Genomic DNA, 22,035 nt, shown 5'->3' on the forward strand with positions numbered 1-22,035 from the left:
GGGTCCTGTTTACGTATCCAGTCAGTTAGTCTATGTCTTTTTATTGGGGCATTAAGTCCATTGATGTTAAGAGATATTAAGGAATAGTGATTATTACTTCCTATCATTTTTGACGTTATTTTTTAAATTTGATTGCTTAACTTCTTTTGGGTTTGCTGAAAGGTTACTATCTTGCTTTTTCCAGGGTGGTTTCCCTCCTTGTATTGCTGTTTTCCTCCTACTATCCTTTGTCGCGCTGGGTTTGTGTATAGATATTGGGTAAACTTGGTTTTGTCATGAAATATCTTAGTTTCTCCATCTACGGTGATTGGAGTTTTGCTGGATATAGTAGTTTTGGTTGGCATTTGTGTTCTCTTAGAGTCTGCATGAGATCTGTCCAGGACCTTCTAGCCTTCATAGTCTCAGGTGAAAATCTGCTGTGATTCTGATAGGTCTTCCTTTATATGTTACTTGGCCTTTTTCTCTTACTGCCTTTAATATTCTTTCTTTGTTTAGAACATTTGGTGTTTTGATTATTATGTGACGGGAAGTATTTCTGTTCTGGTCCAGTCTGTTTGGAGTTCTGTAGGCTTCTTGTATATTCATGGGCATCTCTCTCTTTAGGTTAGGGAAGTTTTCTTCCATAATTTTATTGAAGATATTTGCTGGCCCTTTAAGTTGTAAATCTTCACTCTCATCTATGCCTATAATCCTTAGGTTTGGTCTTCTCATTGTGTCCTGGATTTCCTGGATATTTGGGGTTACAAGCTTTTTGCATTTTGCATTTTCTTTAACTGTTGAGTCCATGGTTTCTATGGAATCTTCAGCATCTGAGATTCTTTCTTCTATCTCTTGTATTCTGTTGTTGATATTTGCATCTCTGTCCCCTGATTTCTTCCCAAGGCTTTCTATCTCCAATGTTGTCTCCCTTTGAGTTTTCTTAGTTGTTTCTACTTCTGATTTTAGATCCTGGATGGTTTTGCTTAGCTCCTTCACTTGCTTGTTTATGCTTTCCTGTAATTCTTTAAGAGATTTTTGTGTTTCCTCTTTCATGAGCTCAGCCTGTTGACCAAAGTTCTCTGTATTTCTTTAAGTGTTTTTTGCATTTCCTCCTTGTTGGCTTTTGTATTCTCCTGGATTTCTTTCAATGATTTTTGTGTTTCCCTTGCAAGGGCTTCTAACTTTTGATCCATTTTCTCCTGAATTTCTTTAAGTATGTCCTTCATGTGTTCCTGTACCAGCATCATGACTAGTGATTTTAAATCCAAATCTTGTTTTACTGGTGTGATGGGGTATCCAGGACATGTTGGTAGAGGAGAATTGGGTTCAGATGTTGCCATATTGCCTTGATTTCTGTTAGTGACGTTCCTACGTTTGCCTTTTGCCATCTAGTTCTCACTGATGTTAGTTTGTCTTGTCAGTGCTGGACTCACCAGTGCAAGCTGCCCCTTCCCAGTTGGCCTCTGGTGCACAGCTTACCTCCTGCACTGCCTGAAGACAGGGTGCTGCTGCCCAGGCTGTTCAGATCCCGAAGCAGGCACGGGAAGGCTTCCGCTGGGCCCCGCTGGATTCACCAGGGCACACCGACTTCTCCCAGCTGGCCGCCCAGAAGCCCCTCTAGCCTCTTGTAGGACCTGGGGATGTGGTGCTGCCGCTCAGGCTGATCTGGATCCGGAAGCGGAGAGAGTTGAGCTGAGGGCTCCCGCCTGAGGCCTTGCCCCAGATTGTGTCTGTAGACCACATGGAGCCCGTGTGCACCCCCAGGGAGCTCCCCTGTGTTCTGATCACTCCGCTGGGCAGCCGATCCCCCAACCGGGCTGGTGCACACAAGGTTAGCCTGGCCGCCCAGGCCCTGAGTCCAGGCAGAAGCCTGGGAGGCCAAGGTCCGAGCAAAGTTCCCCTACGGCTTTGACTGTTAATTGGGTCCGCCAGGTGACCAGGATGGCGGGCGTGCGTGCTCGCGCTCCCCGAAATCGCCGGGAGAGTCTGCTGTGCTAACAACCTCCTGGGCGGGTTGACACACAGATGGCCCACCAAGCCGCCCAGTTCTTAGGGTCAGTCCAGGGCCTGTTGGGGCCTAGACCCCCCGCTTTGTTAGCCTCAGGTTATGCTTGTTAGCTGTCTCTGCCCTCCAGAGCACTCTGGGTCCTGTAGGGAAAATGGCAGCGCGCGCTGGCCAGGGCAAAAAAACCTCCTGGCTGGGTTGGCGCCCCGATGGCCCCCCGAACAGCCCAGGGCCTGGGTGCAGGCCAACGCCCGTTGGGCTCAGACCCCCGCGGTGTTGGCCTCGGGTTATGTTTGTGTATCTCAGTCTGTCCGAGCTCTCTGGAGGCCGAAACCACAATGCAGATGAGCCTCTCCTGACTGGCGGGAGGCCGAATTCTGAAGTGGCTTCCGTGCAGTGAAAGGCGCTGCAAAACCGCAGTTGCTTGCCGCCCGGCTGGTCAGCGAAGGTCAGTGGTCGTGGGCGCAGGGCCTAACTGGACCCTGTGTCGCCTTGGTTCCCCTGCTGATGGCCCTTCAGCTGGACCAGTCACTGCTGTACTGCTGCCGCCGCCGCAGAGTCCCACAACTGTTTTCTTTAATGAGGACTAGAAATGCGGGAAAGAGATCATTTTCATTGAGCGTGCTTAGTTTCCCCAAGTGACGTGTGCTGTTTTTTTTTTTTTTAAGAATCACAGTTTTTAAATTTGTTGGAATTCTGATTTTCTAGTAGAAATTGTGACTCCTTTGTTTTCTTCTGCCTCCCCTTTCTCCTTTCTTTGTCCCTTTCTGCTTAAGATCATACCATGAAAGCTAAGCTGGCCTCCGATTGTGATATTCCTGCTAGCCTTCCAGAGAGTAGGATTATAGATGTGCTACTCTGCCTGCCTCCCTCCGTCTGTCTGTCTGTCTGTCTGTCCGTCATCTGTTGATTTATTACTGGGCATCATGGACTAGCCTTGAAGTTGCTCTGAATCCTAGGCTGGGCTCAAATTTGTTATCCTTCTACCCCAGCATCTCAGGTGCTGGGACTACAAGTGTGTGTTGTCCTGGCTGGCTCTCCTTCCCTTCCTCCTCCCTGTTGGGTGACAACTTTTCCTAGGGAGACACAGCACGCCTATTTACCCCAGATTGGAATCCTACATCAGACCAAAGTATGGATACTGGCAAAGTCTAACTTAATGAACCAATGAGTTTTATAGGGGTCACTCATAGAAATATGGATGAGGGGCTACTTACAGGAGCAGAAATGATGCCGAAAGACTGCAGTCTCACTAAACCCCACTCCAGCATAGATGGCAGCCCACTAAAGCTGGGAAACCTGGAGCACACTGCACAGGCCGCTCAGGTAGGGTGGGGAGTGTCCTTCCCAAGTGGTTCAGTGGGTTTAAACCTTCCAGGCAGCTCTGCTGCTTTCTGCTTGTTCCACACAGCTAGCTGGTCTGGTCTCAGTTTGCAGCATTTCTTCCTTTCAGAGCCTTCTTTGCAGCTTAGTTTCCTTTTGTCTGAGGCGGGTTTTGGCTTTCATTACTTACTGTACAGGGGGCGGGGGGGCTAATGAATCTGGTCAGTTTCTGGGACTTCTGAAACTAATTTGAGTTGTTTACCTTTCTGCTTAAGGAACTTCCTACAGGATGGAATATTTCAATCTGCAAGAAACTGTTACACAGCACTTGCCCTCCCTCTTTATTTCTATATTTAATGCACCAAATTTTCTCACATTGTGATCTGTCAAATAACATTCTACCTTGATTTTGTTCTTAGTTCTAAATGCTTTAAAGTATTTGTTTTGATTTTTTTATTTATTCATAGATTCCTAGAAGTTCGTTATTTAGGTTCTGAACAGCTAGCTGTTCATGTGGTAGTTTAGGGATTACCAAAGTTATATATTTACTTTTGTTTTAACTTTTTCCCATCATGTATAAATATTTGGGCTCAGCCAGTCGTTCTACCTGTCTACCTGGTGTTAATCAGATTGACAATGAATTTCATTTTTTTCTTTCTAAGATGAATATATTTATGTAGTCAACAAAATTGGGATATTGATTTAATGTCCAGAATGAATGTAAGTAGATATTTGACTCATGGTGCTTCAGAGGTTATTTTCATTTTTATATATAAGAAGTCAAAGATGATAATATATAATAAAATTTTACTTATGTGAAATTTCTTCCTCATCTGTGAGTGAATTGAAGAGAAATGTATGAATTTTTGAACAGTCCTAAAATTTGGCCAAAATGTATAGTAATGGCTCTAAGAATCTGAGTTTACCACCTCTGTTTACTTGCTGATATGGGGGAACAAAACCAGAAAAAGTTAGAGGGAAAATTTAAGAACATTAGAGTAAACTTGTCATATTAATATTGTTAACTATTTTATTTAGTCACATAAATGCATTTGTACAACCATCACCAACTATCTTTCTACAGAACTGTTTCATCTTTCTGAATTGAGACACAGCTGGGTGTGGGAGAACACTCCTATGATCTTAGCACTGTGACAGCGCAACAGGACAATATAAGTTTGAGGTCAACCTGGGCTACTTGAGATCCTGCCTCCAAAAACTAAGGCCAATAGGAAAAGGAAACAAAACCCTGCGACTTAGAACACTTAAGCTGCCACATATGTCCCCAGCCTTCCTTAGACTATCTGTCACCGAGGAGGACAAAAGACTTTATGTTAACCTTAAAGAAAATTCTCTAATATGTACTGCTTTCACATTAGAGAAACTATAGACTTTGGAAAATGAGATGCCAGCAAAGATGAAGTTGCAAATTAGGACCCAAAGTCACAGAGTTTAATCCAGTATTTTCACCTCTTTCCTGTTTCTTACTTTGTAAATGTTACAGAAAATTTCATAAATCTTAGCAAGAAATTGAAGTAACTTTTAAATGATCATTGTATTTCTAAAGAATACCTTTTTGTTTTATAGCTTCTGGAAGGAAATTTTGCCAAAGAAGTCAGCCATGAAATGGATGGACTTATTTTTCAGCCTATTGGAGTAAGTTCATGCATGTGTCTATATATGTGCATATGTATATTTGTATGTGTGTAAACATTTTCATTATTCATTTTAAAGGAAATTAGTTTTTCAATATGTTCTTGTAATTCATACGAAATATATTGATTAGTAGTACTCTTCTTCTTTAATCTATAACTCAGACTGCTAGTCAGTTCCCGTTTTGTTTACTACTTGATAGCCAGTGCTGTATACAGCCGTATTTTTCAAAGCATGTCACATGGAATTGAGTCAGTGTCATTCAGGAAATGGCTAGAGATACAAGTAATGAATGGAAGCTTGGGATAGGATCTAGCAACGTGTGTTTTAACATGGTATTGAAATGTTCTCTGAATGTTAAAGTATAGGAACTACTGTCGGAGTTACGTCCTGTGTTGGAACACCTTCCCATTTGCTGCAGTTTGTTCTCCTTCTCGCTGTTCTTAGAAATTAGGTTTGAATTGCAAAGACAAGGAACACTAGGCAAATAACACTAGATTATATGTACTGCAAATATATAGTAAAACATTTAATGACTATTTAGATACAATATGCTATGTTTTCCAGGCTCCCTTGTTAAATAGAGGAGGAAAAAAAATCTGAGGTTGAAGGAGGAAGAAATGAAATAAGCTAGAAGCTAGGGACAGAAATTGCATAGAATACTGTTAGATAGAGTTTGGGCCTTTGAGTTGCATTATTTTCCAGGTTTAGTCTTCTAGAATAAAGCAAGTAGTTTAAATATGACAGTAAAAATAGAAAATTTTAGTGTTTGAAGCTCATAGTTCAGACCCATATACATATGAAATGGCTACAGAGGAATCTGTTTTGATTTGCATGTGAAATGTGCCCTCCCAGCTCATGTACCCAAGCAACTGGCCCCTAGCTGGTAGACAGGCTTCCAGTATTGTGGGCCCTTGAGTGGCATAGCCTGACCAGTGGTCTGGTATTCCTTATAGGAAGGCTTCAACCACGGGAGGTGCTGTGAGTATAAGAACCTGACCCAGAGTTAGTTTGTTTGCTTCTGTGACTGGAATAGTGCTAATTATATGGTCAGGTAGGCCAACCTGTGGCTACAGGGTCCAGTCATCTACCAAGGTATGCTCAGGGCATTTCTGTGGCCCTCAAAGTTTGGGTTAAAATCCCTTTTGCAATGCTTTTTGTTTCATAGACAAACAGACGGAACGTTTTTGAGACATCTGGAAATGCTAGTGCTGGAGCCGAAGTCAGATCTGTTTTTAAAGCCTCAAACATCTTTTTTTCAGTCTCAGTCCAGATTAGGGGCTTAGTGCCTCCCTTTGTGTTGATGTTGTTCCCAAACCCTGGTTTTGAGAGGCAGTAAGATCCAACTACAATTATGTACTCTTAACCTGTCTCTTCGTCTTTGGAGTTGGGGTCTGAAGGATGGATGGCAGCAATCCGAGTCTCCTTTTAGCTGGCTTCTGAGAGAGGTAGCCTCTGATATACAAAGTTGGGTTTCTCTGTAGCCCATTGTCTTGTGACTCTTGCAACAGTCCCTCAGTGGCCCTTTTACAATCTAATTTAGTTTCCAAGGCTAGGAGGAGGTCATCTGCATATGGTCCAGGAAAGGCAGCCAGTCAGTACTTAGTGCCTCTTCAAACAGAGTTGGAGAATATTTTAAATCCTTGGGCAACCTGGTCCAGGTAAGTTGCCCTCTGTAACCTTCCTCTGGGTCTGTTTATTGAGAAACAAAGATGAGTTGACTCACTTCTTCTGCCAATGGGAGGGAAGAATTCATCTTTCAGGTCCAAGACTGTGTACATCTGTTTCCTTTAAAGAATCAGATTCATGAGAGTATATGGGGTTGGAACTGTGGAGTTGATGGTCTTGATCTGACCCTCTTATTTACTTCTTTAGATTTTGTATGAGTCTATAATCAGAGGTCCCAGATTTCTTCACAGACAGGAGAGGTACATTTCAGGATGATTAGTGGGGGCACTAGGATGCCTGTCTCTTTAATCTAGGCAATACGAACTGCAGCTCAACTTTTTGTTCCTAGGGTCATTGGGTATTACTTAATCTATACAGGAGTAGATGAACTGGTTTGTTGAACAATTATAGGAACTTGGTGTTGGACCAATCCAAGGGAGGTTGGTCCAATCCAAGGGGGTTGTTTATACCCTCGAGAATCTTTGTTGTAAATCTAAGAGATTGTCCAACTCTTGTCTTTTGGTTGAGGACAGGACTTTCAGCTATGAGATACTTCTTTGATAGAGGACAAGACACCAAAATTTTGCAGGGTAAAGTCTTATCACCTCATTATTAGAGAAGTTGATGCTGACTCTTGAGTTTATGTAAAAAATTTCAAAAGGGGTAGGAATAATCAGGCATGACCAAGAACAAGTGGGTTGTCCTCTTTACTAGGTAGATGGAATAGGTTGTTGTCCAAGGTTTCCTGTTGTCCCTTAGACTGCAATCTTTTGATTAGTCAGTTGGCCTAGAGACTTCTTAAGGGCTGAATATTCCAGCCTGGTGTCTACAAAATAAGTCAATTGCTTTGCCTCCAGCTTTAAAAATATTAGGTTCTTGGGGCTTAAAGCAGAGGAGACTGGGCCCTGCCACTTACCCACTTTTCTAATTGTTGTATTTGTGCTCTACCTTCATTCCCAATAAGGGATTTCATTTTTCCTTTGTCCTTTCTTTTTGACATTGGTCTTCCTCTGATGGTGGTCTACTTGTCTTCCCGCCTGCTTCTTACCTGTTGCACCAGACTGGCTTATTATCTGGGTTTTTTCTTAGGTCTGCCACTGTGGCCCTAGTATGTCTCTTATCCTTCTGGTTCTTAATTGGTTCTCTGCTGTTAAACACCTTTTGGGCTATCTATAGTACCTGGGACATATCTATAGCTTAAAATCCCTCTAATTTTTGTAACTCTAATATCTGGGACCAGCTAAGTGACAAAGGCAATGTTGAGCACCCAGCCCCTCTCCAGTGCGTCTGGCTTTATTGGGCACATATGCATGGCAAACCTTTTGAAGATGCTCTAGGAACATAGCAGGATGATCTGAGGTCTCCTGTGCAACTTTACTTGTGGGCTTCCACACTGTTGCTTGGAACCCAGCTAGAAAGTCCAGCAGTAGGCTTCTAGTGCTCCCTTTCTTGGGTCAGTGTTAGGATCCCAGTGGGGTTGGTTGGATGGAAACATGCACTCAATACAATAAGCGATATTAGTCAGAGATGCCCCTTCTGGATCCAGGATTGCTTTCTTAGCTTCCAGCTTTTTGAGTTCCCTTTCTTCTGATGTGAACAGGGTGACCAGCAACTTTGCACTAATCCCAGCTGTGATGCTGCGTATAGAAAACAGTCAAGAGAGATAAGTGCCTATGGTTTCTCAGAGAAATGGAGTTCAGGGACTTAGAGTTTTACAGGTCACTCAAGACCTGTAAACTAGAAGGAGACATATATTATAAATGGGTGTAGGGGCTTCTAGCTGGGATCCTTTGACTCAATAGGAGGGGAATAATAGCAGCATCTGCTGGGCTCTAGGTTGAATCGGGCAGTCAAGGGAATCAGGAATGGTAGTTGAGATATGTGCTGGATTTAGGGATTGGAGCCATTATGGATAATGTGGAAGAGACACAAACTTGGGGGAGGCCTTTGTAGGGGAAGAAGAGGAAAAGACCTTTGGGACCCAGACTTGTGGGATTTACATAGGTTTAAAAACTAGATTGCCTATGTCTTCCCTTATATTTACAGATATTTATAGTTGATCAACTATCTTATTAATATTCAAATGGTTAGAAACAGGACTTTGGAAGGAGTCATCCCCCACCTTTTTTTTTTTTACTGGATTACACATTGTTTAATTAATATTTTAATCTTGACTATCTGTAGAGCATTTTGGATACTAATTAAATAAAAAAACATGAGTACTTAACATAAAACATGATATTGTTATTAGAGATTGATGTCTTTTGTATAATTTGAATGAGATGCATTAACTCAAAACTGGGTATTTCTAGCTAGACTAAATGTAGTTTAATTTAAAAACTAGATTTTTTTTGTTTTATTTAAATTATACTGAATGCCTACAGTGAAAACACGTGAATCTTTTAAACTCTAGATTTGAATAAGATAGAGTTTAGGGTAAGTGAGCAGTCATAACAAAATGGTTCAGTGAAAGGACATAATATTTTCATTTGTAACTTCATTAAAACCAAAATTATTTATTATTTTATCACTTAGAAATATACCAGGTAGGATATTAAATATCAAGAAAGTTTTATAATCTAGGTGTGAGTTAGAAGTACTTGGATATAATTCTGATCTTTTAATAAAAATGGAGTTTTTGGTGTGGTCATTCCCCTCCCCCCTCCCTCCCTACCTCCTTCCCTCCTTTCTCTCTTTTAGTTAAAGAAACCATCTGGGTTTTTTTCCCCCTTAATTATTTGGTGAGGACATTAATTTTGAATTTTAGTTATAGTTAAAAGTATTTTACAGGGCTGGAGAAATGGCTAAGAACATTGACTGTTCTTCCAGAGGTCCTGAGTTCAATTCCCAGCAACCACATGGTGGCTCACAACCATCTGTAATGGGATCTGATGTACTCTTCTGGTGTGTCTGAAGACAGTGACAGTGTACTCTTGTATATAAAATAAATAAATCTTTTTAAAAAAAGAAAAGTTGTTTTTACAATATCATGTGTTACTTTTTTAACCAGCAGACCAAGTTTTATAAACAAATTTATATATTTGTTCTTTGAAACAAAATTTTTAATTACTAATTTAGTAGGAATATATTAAGTAAGCCTGACTTTTTAAAAGACTTTCTTTTAAATGGTTAAAACAATGAGTACTTATTAAAAAAAGAAAGACTCTCTAGTAGGGAAACATAAAATGCTAAAATTTAACCCCAGGCTTTTTTCTTTTTATTGTTGTTTGTTTTTTCCCATTCAAACATAATTTACTTTGATTTTCAGCTAACATTTTAAAACTAATTCTGTAGTTTTTTTTTTATATAATATATCCTGATGATGATTTTCCTCTTCTTCAGGTCCTCTCAGATTTGCCTCACCTCTCTACCCATCCTATCCAGGTCCTCTCTTTCTCTCTTTAGAAAACAAAACAGGCAAGAAAACAAACACTAGAAACTCACATATAAAACAGAAACGTTACAAAAATACTAAATCAGAAAGAATAATATGCATGCAAAATTCCCTACAAGACAAATAATGCCCAAACAAAGCAATATGAGATAAAAATACCATCGAGTTTGTTTTGTGTTAAACATCTACTGCTGGGTGTAAGGCTTATCCTGAAGTGTGGCTAATATACCCAGTGAGACTCCATTGGAGAAAAACATTTTTCCTTTGTGAATTGCAGGTATGAATTGCAGACAGCTTCCTGGTTAGGAGTGCATGCCTGTCTCCACTTTGTCCTCTTATTGCTGGAACCCTGTCTGGCTTGTACCTTGCAGGACTATCACAGGCTCTGACAGTTTATATGTACATCAATCCTGTTGTGTCTAGAGGGCACTGTTTCCTTGGACGCATCCATTCCCTCTGGCTTCTTAAACCGTTTTTGCCTTTTCTTCTACATAGATCCCTGAACCCTGAGGAGAGGAGTTTGTTGAAGATGTCCCATTTCTGACTGAGTGTTCCAATCTCTCTTACTCTCTCCACATTGCCCAATTGTGGAGTCTCTGTGTTAGTTCCCATCTACTGCAAGGGGAAGCTTCTGCGATGAGGGCTGAGTGAGGCACTCAGTGATCTAAGGTATAGCAGAATGTCTTTAGGACTCATTGTATTGCTGTGCTCCTTTTGCAGAACAATAACTAACACTTGCTTTTCTCCTAGGCCTATGGCCTATCCAGTCTCAAGTTCTTTGCTACCTAAAGCAGTGTCAGGTGTGGGTTCTGCCTCATGGAGTAGGCCTTAAATCCAGTCAGATAGTGGTTGATTATTCCCACAACAACATATGTGCCACTGTTGCACCAGTGTATCTTGAGGCAGGTAAGCATTTGTACATTGCAGGTTTGTAACTGGGTTGATGGTTACTTTTTCTCAACTGGTGTCATGCAGAGTACCTTCCCTTACTGTGAGAACTAGTAGTAGGGTGAAGCCTGCACTTAGGTACCAGCTTGCCTTCTCTGTGTTCAGTGACATATGGAGGTGTTATCTGTAGCAATATGCCTTTACCATCAGTTTGTGGAGAGCAGCCAAGAGCCTTGGCAATCGCCGGAGATGTTTGAGGGTTTCCACTGGGCCCCTTTGGCTGATGGCTTAACTAGATGGAACTCATTCCTATCACTGGAGATGTCAAATGGTAAAAGACATCTAGTTGGGGCATTGTCTCCCCTGTTATTTGGGAACCCTGTTTAGATGTGTTATAGTTTCTATTGTTGTGAAGAGGCATCATGACCAAGACAGCTCTTACAAAGGAAAACATTCAATATAAACTGGTTTAGAGGTTTAGTCCATTTTCATCATGGTGGGATTAAAGTTTTTTTATTTCTAGTTATTTTTTGGTACACATTACTAGGAACAATTCAATTCTTAAGAGGTACTGTTCTAGAAAATCAAGACTTATTCTTATCTCAGTCTATTGAATTGGTCTTAAACTTTATAACCTTTATATTATTATTAACGTAGGTATAGCCATATTCATTTTAAACAATCTTTGCAACATACTTTAATCTTAATACTATTATTGTCAGTACAAAGTTTAGAAAACAATTTTAGTGAAGTAAATTTAAATGACTGCTAAGACGTATCTAAGACATGGAAACATGCTATCTTAACTATCAGTTAGGAATACTGATATATACATTAATAATAAAGTTTTTAAATTTACTTATTTGTTAAAGATTTAAGCTTTTATAACAGGTACATTGAAATGTTTTATTATTGTTATTATTAGGATAAAACATTTACTTTTTACTTGTTGAAAGTATAAGGTATCTCAGAGCAGGATAGAATTTGGTATTTGAGACTTTATTAGTTATTAAACTAAAAAAAATGAAGAAAATATATTATTAAGGTATTACACATTAAGATGATCTGTAAACTTTAAGATGCCTGCGTAGTGTGAGAGGAAGGGCGGTGCTTTGCCTGCTGTAGCCACATTTGAAGCAAGTTCCAGGTGAAGTCCACTGTTCCTCCTTCTTTGGAGAAGCTCTTAGGACTGCTGCCAGGATTTGGCATTTCTGTGTATATAGGAAGTCTTTTTCTTTAAACATCTGACATACTGTATTTAGCAGATCTCTCTTTAAGGGTTTGAGGGCCATCATCTAATTTATTAAGTACACCTGATTTTAAACAAACTGTTTTCAGTTACTTGTTTCAGGATTGAGGGTGGTTTCTGGTGAATAGAAACTACCTTAAAGAAACTTATCTTACTTAAAAAACTTAAGACACAAAACCAAAACAAAACTGTACTTTATTGCTTTTCTGGTAAACAGAAACCTGTATTTATTTAGGCTTCTTTTCCTCATAACAGGCCTTCTGTTTACCTGGCCAAAGTCCTTTTGGTTGGACAGTGTCCCCAGTGCTGCCACTTAGGGAGGTTGGGGGCATTCTGGACCTAATATTAGGTATGCAGGACTCATCTAAAAAACCTTAATGTAAAATGATGTTAAAAATTGAATTGAGGCTATTATAGGCTCCAACACGAGACCCTGGCTGAAATCTTAAAAATGAAAAATAACTGAATGAGAGAAAAAGTGTGGGCAGGCTTCAGGTTCACAGATTCTTGGCATGGTTAGGGACCCATTTTTAAACCATATCCTCATTATTCTAGTTTCTCATGATATAGTGTCTCGTAGTCCTGATATGAGTGCAATATAATTTCTGATTCTGTTTTGGTAAGACTTATAAATTGCCTTTCTTTATTAGGCATTTTATTTTTATTTTTATTTTTTAAGATTTTATTTATTATTATATTTAAGTACATTGTAGCTGTCTTCAGGCACACAAGAAGAGGGTGTCAGATCTCTTTATGGATGGTTGTGAGCCACCATGTGGTTGCTGGGATTTGAACTCAGGACCTTCGGAAGAGCAGTCAGTGCTCTTTACCGCTGAGCCATCTCTCCAGCCCCTGTTAGGCATTTTATTAAAGCCAAGTTCTAAAGAGCAGTTTGGGACCTTTGATCAGACCGACAAACTTGTTTTCCCCCCCTCTCTCTTCTTTGAGACAGGTTTTCTCTGTGTAGCCTGGGTTGTCCTGGAACTAGCTTTGTAGACCAGGTTGGCCTCATACTTACAGAGATCAACCTCCCATGTAAAGATGTGCACACCACTACCCTGCTATACCAAGACATTTTAATATAAAAATTGCCAGCCTTTCTAACTTTTTCTTCAGCAATCTAGAAGTTTTTGATGAACTTAGTTTTATTAATTGAAAAGGGGTTGGGAAACACTATTATGAGAAGAACATATCTTAAGTTTTGGTGATCTTTTAAAAATAAATCCATTTTCAAATTGAACCTCTGTGTTGTGATCAGTCTGTGTCATAAACCAAATAGATTTTACTAGACAGCTAATTTTTATGATTTTAGTTCTGTGCTTTAATCACCAGTTTGAATCACTTATTTCGTGGTTTGTTATATTTTTAAATGGTAACTTGACTTTTTTTTTTTTTTTTTTTTTGGTTATTTTTTTGGTTTTTGTTTTTTTCGAGACAGGGTTTCTCTATATAGCCCTGGCTGTCCTGGAACTCACTCTGTAGACTAGGCTGGCCTCAAACTCAGAAATCCACCTGCCTCTGCCTCCCAGAGTGCTGGGATTACAGGCGTGCACCACCACTGCTTGGCTGTAACTTGACATTTTAATATAAGTAGTAGATGTTTTACTTGGTAGCTATTAGTTCATTTAATTTACAAAGTTGATATTAACATTAACTCTTATTTATTAGATTTTATAAGGCTATTAGTGATAATTTTAGTGCTGTATTATATTTTGTGATACTAAAATTGATTAATATTTAATTTTTAAAAGCTGTCTTCATCTTGATCTATGTATGTATGTATGTATGTATGTATGTATGTATCTATCTATCTATCTATCTATCTATCTATCTATTATTGGCAGGGTCTCTCTATGTACCCTTGGCTAGCCTAGATCTTCTTTTGTAGACCAGCCTGATCTGTCTCTGCCTCCCAGTGCTGGAATTAAATGTATGTGCTTGGATTTACTTTAATATTGTGGAAACACTTAGTATATCTAGACAAGAACTTTTATGCTACTAAATAAAAATAAAAGAATTATATAGAGTAGATTGTATAATTGAGATAAGGACAGAAATCTTGCACATATTTTTTTTTAAACTACATTTCTTGTGTAGTAGAGACACCATGGTTGGTGAAACACTTAATTGCTTCTATATGGAGTCTTTATGTTTTTTAAACATAAAGTAGTAGTGACACAATTATTTTGTAATGTGTTCTTCCTGACGTGGGGCAAGCTTTGTTTTATGTTTCTGGTATTAATCAATTTACATGTAAATTTAGATTCAGCTTTGGATTTAATATTTTATTCTTGTAAAATATTAATATTTTTATTAAAATTTTACTACTGCTAGATCTAATGACTATTATAGATAAATTATAAAATTAAAATTGGAAGTATAGTCTAAATGCCTTGTCTTGAAGTACATGATGAATTACAGTCGTTTTTCTCTCTAGCAGGGTGGTGTTGCCATGGTGAGAGCTTCTGTTTCCATGACATTTGCTTGCATATTTTGATAGGTCTTCAGCTGAAGAAGGGCTCTGTTTCCTGGCAGACTGGAAGAGTGTCATCTCCCCACCCCCACCCTGGAACTGTGCTATTTTTTTCAATTGAGAAATATAATTTTTTCTGAGGAATTGTAATAGTAACATGTCAAGAAAGGAAATATACCTTGTTTATTTAAATTTTTTTTTGTTCAGTTTTCAGAACATAGCAATTGTTAGCTGGTTTGTGTAAGAAAGAAAAAAAAGAAAGACATGTTTTAGTTTTTCATAATTCCAAAAATGTATGTCTCCATTATTTTGAATTTTGTCAAGAAAATAAACAATTACAGATGATTAATTTGCAGCCAGTTTTAGCTGGATATATATATTCTTCCTTTACTACTATACAGCTAAAACAATTGGCCATGATAAGAAGTTGGAGGCTTAGAAGGGGAAGTATTAATAATGAGTTTAGAAACTGAAAGGAGGGTGAAACACAGAGCACAGAAAGTCAGTCCTCATATAAATGACAGCGAAACACCTGAGGAAGCAGGATGCTCTTTTTCTTGGTACTCTAGTGTTACTGTGGAAACATGAATGGTGGATTTCTTTTTAAGAATTTATGATGCTATACTTTTAGTTTCCCCCTTTACTAGACAGTAATAGTCACAGGAATGGGTCAACAAATCCAAAAGACAAGCCTCTCCACACTTTTTCTCTCATTCAGTTATTTTTCATTTTTAAGATTTCAGCCAGGGTCTCATGTTGGAGCCTAGGGTATCCTCAAGCTCACTGAGATCTGCCTGCCTCTGCCTCGTGGTCCTGGGATTAAAGGTGTGTGTCCTCATGAGCTCACCTCCAGTTAGGTTTTTCCTTGTGCTTGCATGGTTTCTTTATGCCAGTCTGAGCCAGTATTAGTACATTAACACATTCTTATTTCCACTCATCTTTTAAATTTGCTATTATTTTACACTTTACATTTTAGTATTTATCTAGATATTTTTATTTTAGCATATACTTTGTTAATGATAAGGTCTTAGCATCTGTAGTCTCATATGAGTCAAAATAAAAAGATAGGCTTGTTGCTTATACTGGCTGTTACTGGATACTGCTTCTTACTCATGCTTGTAACAATTCAACAGTTTAGGAGTCATTTAAAGATAAACATTTTGCTGATAAGTATGTATTTTTTTTTTCCTCTGGGATTGAACCTAGGGATTGAACACATGGTCTTGTGCTTGCTGTGTCCCTGAGCTGTTCTCCATCTGAACATTGTAGCAGTTTAGAAGAATAAAATATATTTTGTGTTTTATTTAATTAAATTTATTTATTTAGAGATAGGTTCTTACTATTTGCTTTAGCTGGTCTGGAGCGTGCTATGTAGACCGTAAACTCACTGAGATCAACCTGCCTTTGCCTCCCAAGTAGTATTTTATTTATTTGAACTTGAACACTTTTTTAACCATTTCTTTTTATTTTATATGTTTGGTTGTTCTGCCTGCATGTTTTTCTGTGCACTGCGTATATGTGTAGAGTCTATAAGTAGGCACTAGATTCTTTGGAACTGGAGTCACAGTTAGCTGCTGGTTGGGTGCTGGGATTGGAACCTAGTTCTCTGGAAGATCATCTGGTACTTTTAGCTGCTGAGCGGCCCCTTTAACCCCAAGCTTTATTTTTGAAGTTCAGAATTTTAGTGGTGCATTCATTCTATTGGTAGAACAATGTGCATTTGCTAAGAGTTATAAACTGAAGAAGTTTAACTGTGTTTCTGTAAGTGACTCTGGCTGCACTTGTGTTTTCTTCTCTCTGTTTCTCTCAGTTTCCCTTCTGTGCTACCTAGGTATGTTTCTTTCCCTGGAGAAGCTTCACTGACAGGTAAGCGGTGCTGGGCCTTCATTGAATTTGCATTGAATCTGGTGCAGAGCATTCATTGAATTTCAGCCCTGTTTAAAATTTCGTTTTTCTTTAGTAGATGGATGTGTCCTGCAGACAGATACTGAGGCTGCCTAGTTTACGTTGACAGTTTTGGTGCCTGTACAGAATTGCTTTCTAGAGACTTTGAATGTCTGTGCTATGTGTTCTCTCTGGTTTCTACTTGCTCTCACCGTACTTGGTTGTGTGTCCCTCTCAGGTTCTATGTTCCTGCCTCTGAGCACTCCACTCTTCCTTGTAGTGCGGCCTCTTATGCTCTCCTCATGCTTTGACCTTCTTATGTCATTAGCTTACTCAGTTTTTCTGTAGCAAACATTTGCCTGGACTCGCCTATGGTCTTTATGCCTCTGGCTTCTAGCAGAGGTTGCATAGTAGCTGATGGAGAAATACTTGTTGAGGGTAAACAAGAGAATGTATATACCCTTGAGATGAGTATTGGGGTCTGCTTACTTCCTGGACGGCAGTTAAGGTTATCTGTGGCAGTGGTGCTTACTGCTCTGTGCCAGGGGGTGCTTCACAGCACCCAGAGCATGCAGAGCAGCTTTGGAGGACTCTGCTATGGTAGTCCTTGCACTTCATTATATATCTTAGATTTGTATATTCATAAATATAGGACTTTAGAAGATAGATATCAGAGAGATAACACTTTTAAGTGTATTTTAAATTCGTTATTTTGTGACATTATTTGACTTACACAAACCGCATTCTTAAGATATATTTTTATATTATGCATGTGAGTGTCTTGCCCCCATCTTGTGTGCCTGCTGGCCATGAAGGCCAGAAGATGGTGTCAGATGCCCTGGAACTGCAGCTACACATGGCAGCACGTGGCTGCTGGGGTCTTTGCAAGAACAGCAAGTGCTCTTATCCTCTGCTCCTGACCATCTCCAGCCCACAGATTGTTCATTTTTAAGGTGTACACTTTGGTATTCTGACCGTCACTGTAAAATAATCAGCCTATTGCACGTAATTAACACAAGTCACCTTGCTAGTTTTGAACCACTGTCTGGTCAACTTTATACTTTTCTCACCCTTTGCAGCTCCTGGCAATAGCATTCTTTGTCTCTGCTTCCATGAGTGCTTATTTTAGGTTGCACCTGGGAGATCACATGTTTTCTTTCTTTGTTTTGCTTTGCAGAATGTCTTTTAGCTCCACCTGGGCAATGGAGAATGGCAAGACACCTTTTAAAAAGCTGACTAATATTCCATTGTAAATCTTTATCTATTTCATTTAAAACATACATGCATCTCCCAGAGACATTCAAATGTTACTGTATGCCGGGTATTGTGAGAGTGCTGCAGAGAGGGTGGAAGGAAGCACAGACTCCTTCAGCAACCCCACTTTCTGTAGCTTTGGTTGTACTGAGACAGACTTGTTGGGCCTTCGATAGTCTCTGCTGGAGGCCTCAGCTGTTTCCCCTAGAGCTGTAGCAGCGCACTTTTTAGCCAGTGTTTACTGCTTCCTTTTCTGTACATTTCACAAGAAGGTTTGCTCTCTTTTGTCTCTGGTAACGTTCATCCTAGTAGAGGTGAGGTGAATTCCCACTGAGGTTTTGTTTCAGTCTTTGGGGATTGGAGACCACTCAGTCAATTGGTGCCTTCACATGCCTGTTCACATCTTAGTTTCTTCTGAGAAGTGTTTACTTGGGTTCTTTTTATTTCATTATTGAGTTTTATGATTTTCTATATTTTGATTATTAATATCAAATATCAGACAGTTTTTAGATACTTTTTACATACTAATATTTATTAAACTTATTAGATACAGTTTTAAAATAACTCCCTACTTTCTGATAGGTCACTCTGTAATGTGTTTGCTTTGCTGAACATACTTTTCTTAGTGTGATGGATGTAATATTTATTGCTTGTTCCTTTAGTGTTGTATCTAGAACATTATTTTCACAATGTCTTGAAAACTTTCCCTATGTGTGTGTGTGTGTGTGTGTGTGTGTGTGTGATGTGAACACCTGTTTTTCCATTGACCCAGCTGACTATAGTAGTCAGTGATCACTTTGAGTGTGGAATGATATGCTTGGGCTTGGATATTTACTGTGTGTAGACACATTGCTTATTTTCTTTGTCATATGTGATCTATGAAGACAGGAGATTAGGATGAAGTAATCTATTTTATAGAATGTTATAAGAATCCTGTGATTTAGCACTCATGCACTTAGCACCTGTGGTTGGTGGGAAAATATACAGTAAATGATAGTTATTAGAATTTATTATTTTCTTTATTATTCCATATAAAGACTGTAGAAAAGAGAAAAACTAGAGGAGACAGTGGAGACTAGATTGGGGGCCTTACTGTTAGCTTCAGAAGCTTGAATCCTGGTTAGTCAGCTAGCTAGCCAGTTGCAGTGAAGATCAGTTACATTTGACAGGGTTTTTGGCTCTAGGGATAGCAACTGGGTTATCACAGTAGAGAAGGAAACTCGAGGGGATAATTGATGAGTGCAGAAGTGACAGAGACTCTATTAGAAAGTGGGCCTGAGTAGGTAGGAGGTTCTTGTTGGTCAAGGTGGGATGGGTAGTGAGTGACTCCACTTCAGATTTAAAACCCTAGGATGCTGCCTGAGGAGTATTAGATTGATGCTTGACCTATTCATACTTAGAAAGGAGCATTTAGGTTTCTTTGAGTAAGTAGGACAAGAAATGAAGATTTGGGAGTAATTTTTATGGCTATATTGAGAGTCTTCTAGGAGAGTGGTTTATGGTGAAAACCAGTTTGTTTTTTTTTTAAAGGGACTAAAGAACATATTTAAACTAAAGGGTAACAGAAAGTGGTAAGAGGGTAGGTGAAAGGGCCTGAGTAGGTAGGAGGTTCTTGTGAACACCTGTTTTCACAGGTAGTGTCATTTGGCAAACCCAAAAGAGTGTTTTCCAAACATTTTGTAACTGGAGATTGTAGAGGAACATGTCTAGATACCCTATTTTAGGCAGCAAAATGTTATTGTTGTATTTTTACAAATGAGAAATGAAGCCCATGCTTTAAACTTCCTTAACATTATTAAGTTAGTAGTGCCAAAGAGGAATTAAACATACTATTTACTCTCTTTGCTGTTACCAGCACTGACATTATTTATGTAAATACAACATTCAGGTTTCTTCCTTTGGCGCTGTCCTGGGCAGTGTAGGTCTGTAGCGCTCTCTGGATTGTGCCACTAGATGGCAGTAATGCACCTTGCTCTCTCCAGTGTTTCCAGCATGGCCAACTCTCCAGGGACCACCTCTATGGGAAACTGCTGCTTTATCCTTGTCAGTTTCCCCTCAGTCTAGTTGTGATACATTTTTGCTTAATGGCCACACCAAACATTTCCTCCTCATATTTTAATATTTCTAATACTTATGTTGACTGGTTTGTTGCTTTTTTATGGTTGTGAGCCTAGCCTTTAACGGCTGAGCCATCTCTCCAGCCCTGTTGCTTTTTTAAAGACCACAGCTACCTCAGGTTATGTTGGGGTTATATCCAAACACAAGGATTCTCCAGTTTTTCTTTTTTAAGCAGCTCACTTGTTAAAATCAGGTTTATTTATAGACTAGAAATCATATTAGCAGTTAACTAGAGCTTTGATAACAATTATAATCTGAGTATATGCTAGTGAATTCAATATAATTAAAATTTACTTATTACTGTATACTAGAGTATATGTTTGCTTGTTTGTACTTAAGAAAGATTTTGTGTTTCAAATGTTATATTTATTTTCAAAAGTCTTAACCCTTTTAGTATAATATTGTGGCCCTTATTTTGGAGACTGAAAAAATATTTTTAAAATTTATCTCTGTTATTGTTGTATTTTTTATAAACACCATAAAAACAAACAAATATGAATAAATCATGATTTGCTTCTTAGTATGAATTCCTTTGACTGGGCTGTTCTGGGCTAAACAGGCATTGTGGGGCACAGGGGCTTGCTGTCTTATTTTTCAGCTAAATTTTTTTCTGAAGGTATGACCTACTCCTTTGTTTCCTTTGTCACCTCATGGCCTATTTTGTGAGTTTTCTATCAAATAGCCTTAATTAGCAAAAATAATTACATTTTTATTATAGTCTTTTTCAGAGGTGAGTTGACAATTAGAAGTTCATTTCAGCTTTGGCACTAAGAAAACTCTATGCAAAAGTCTAAAGAGATTTATTTCCAGCTACCATGAAGTGTGTATATCACCTAAGTGAGTCTGTTGTGGCATATATGGGGATGAAATGCCTGACTCATTGAGGCAATATATGTTTAACTTTTAATTATTGGAGAAATATATATATATTATGCTCTTAATTATTTTAAAAATATTTTCTATGTTTGGTTGTTTCACCTCCATCCTCCTCCTTTCCCTGCTAGATTATATATATCATGCTACTCCCCATAACTTTCCTCCCAGGAGTCCATCTTCTGTATGTTCTGGGGAGTGGCACATGTTGCCAGGCCTGCATGGCAAGTGCCTTAGCCTGTGTGAGATCTCCCTGGTCCCCTGGTCTCACTGTAGAGACAAAGAAATATGAAATGGACTGTTTACCTAAAAATGACTAAAATTATGAAATGTCTTTAAGAAAGTAGTAGAAAGTTCTAGTGATTTTAGGAAAATATTTCAACAGGGAGAAAACCGAACATAATTACAATGATGTGATTTAAAAGAGGCTATTTTAATATTTTTGGTTGTAATCCTAGCTTTTAATGGCTGAGCCAACTTTTCAGCCCTAAAAGTAGCTAACTTTGACTTAATTAAAACAAAAAGTTTGTCAGCAAAATCAATTGTTAAGGCTAGTTCAGATGACATAGGTCTGTAATCTCCAACAGTGTCGAGCCGGAGGCAGGAGTATCACAAGCAAGGCCATGTTTAGCAGTTAGTAGGGATTCTTAATGCAAGTGAATAGTAAGCAAAGAGTGGGAAGGGGAGGTAGCTCTTTGTTGGAGTTAGCATCCGAGAGGCCCTGCGTTTAAATATCTCTAGGATCCTAAAAATAAATGATGGGGGGGGGGTAAAAGGAGAGAAAAGGAAGAAAAATTAATTTAGAAAGTGTGCATTAGTGGAATCCTGTAAGCCTAGCACTCAGTGGGTGAGGCAAGGGAGTTGTTGTCATTTCAAGGTCAACTCTGGCTACCTATTGAGTATCACCCTCCCCCCCAAAAGTAGGAAAAGAAAAGGATGGCTCATGATTTGAGCTCTTGGGAGGTGGGAGCAGGCTCAGGAGTTCAGGACCATCTGCAGCTACTTAGAGAAATTTGAGGCTATGTTGACCTTGTCTAAAACAGTAACCACTGCCTAGGTGTAGTGGCATATACTTGTAATCCTAGCATTAAGAATGCAGAATAGGGAGGGTCTTTGGGTTTGATGGCCAGCCAATCAGTAGACTCAGACTCAGTGAGAAAATGGTATATAGCCATTAAGGAAGACACCAAATTCTGACCTCCTGTTTCTATACATTTGTACTATGTGCATGCACACAACTCTCCCTTCCCCCCAGAAAAAAACCAAAAACCAAA

The 22,035-nt window shown here is 39.1% G+C and overlaps 1 protein-coding gene across 4 annotated transcripts in view; it reads left to right on the top strand.

Moving 5' to 3' along the window:
* The window catches only part of Rngtt (RNA guanylyltransferase and 5'-phosphatase), a 228,913-nt gene that overhangs the window by 70,750 nt on the left and 136,128 nt on the right, over positions 1–22,035 (top strand). For all 4 annotated transcript variants that reach the window (XM_052176203.1, XM_052176206.1, XM_052176204.1 and 1 more), the window contains one exon: positions 4,895–4,963. In XM_052176203.1, coding sequence (XP_052032163.1) covers positions 4,895–4,963 — 69 coding nt within the window. The remainder of the gene's footprint in view (positions 1–4,894; positions 4,964–22,035) is intronic.

The sequence above is a fragment of the Apodemus sylvaticus genome, chromosome 3, assembly GCF_947179515.1.
Source record: "Apodemus sylvaticus chromosome 3, mApoSyl1.1, whole genome shotgun sequence".
Classification (NCBI taxonomy): Eukaryota; Metazoa; Chordata; class Mammalia; order Rodentia; family Muridae; genus Apodemus; species Apodemus sylvaticus.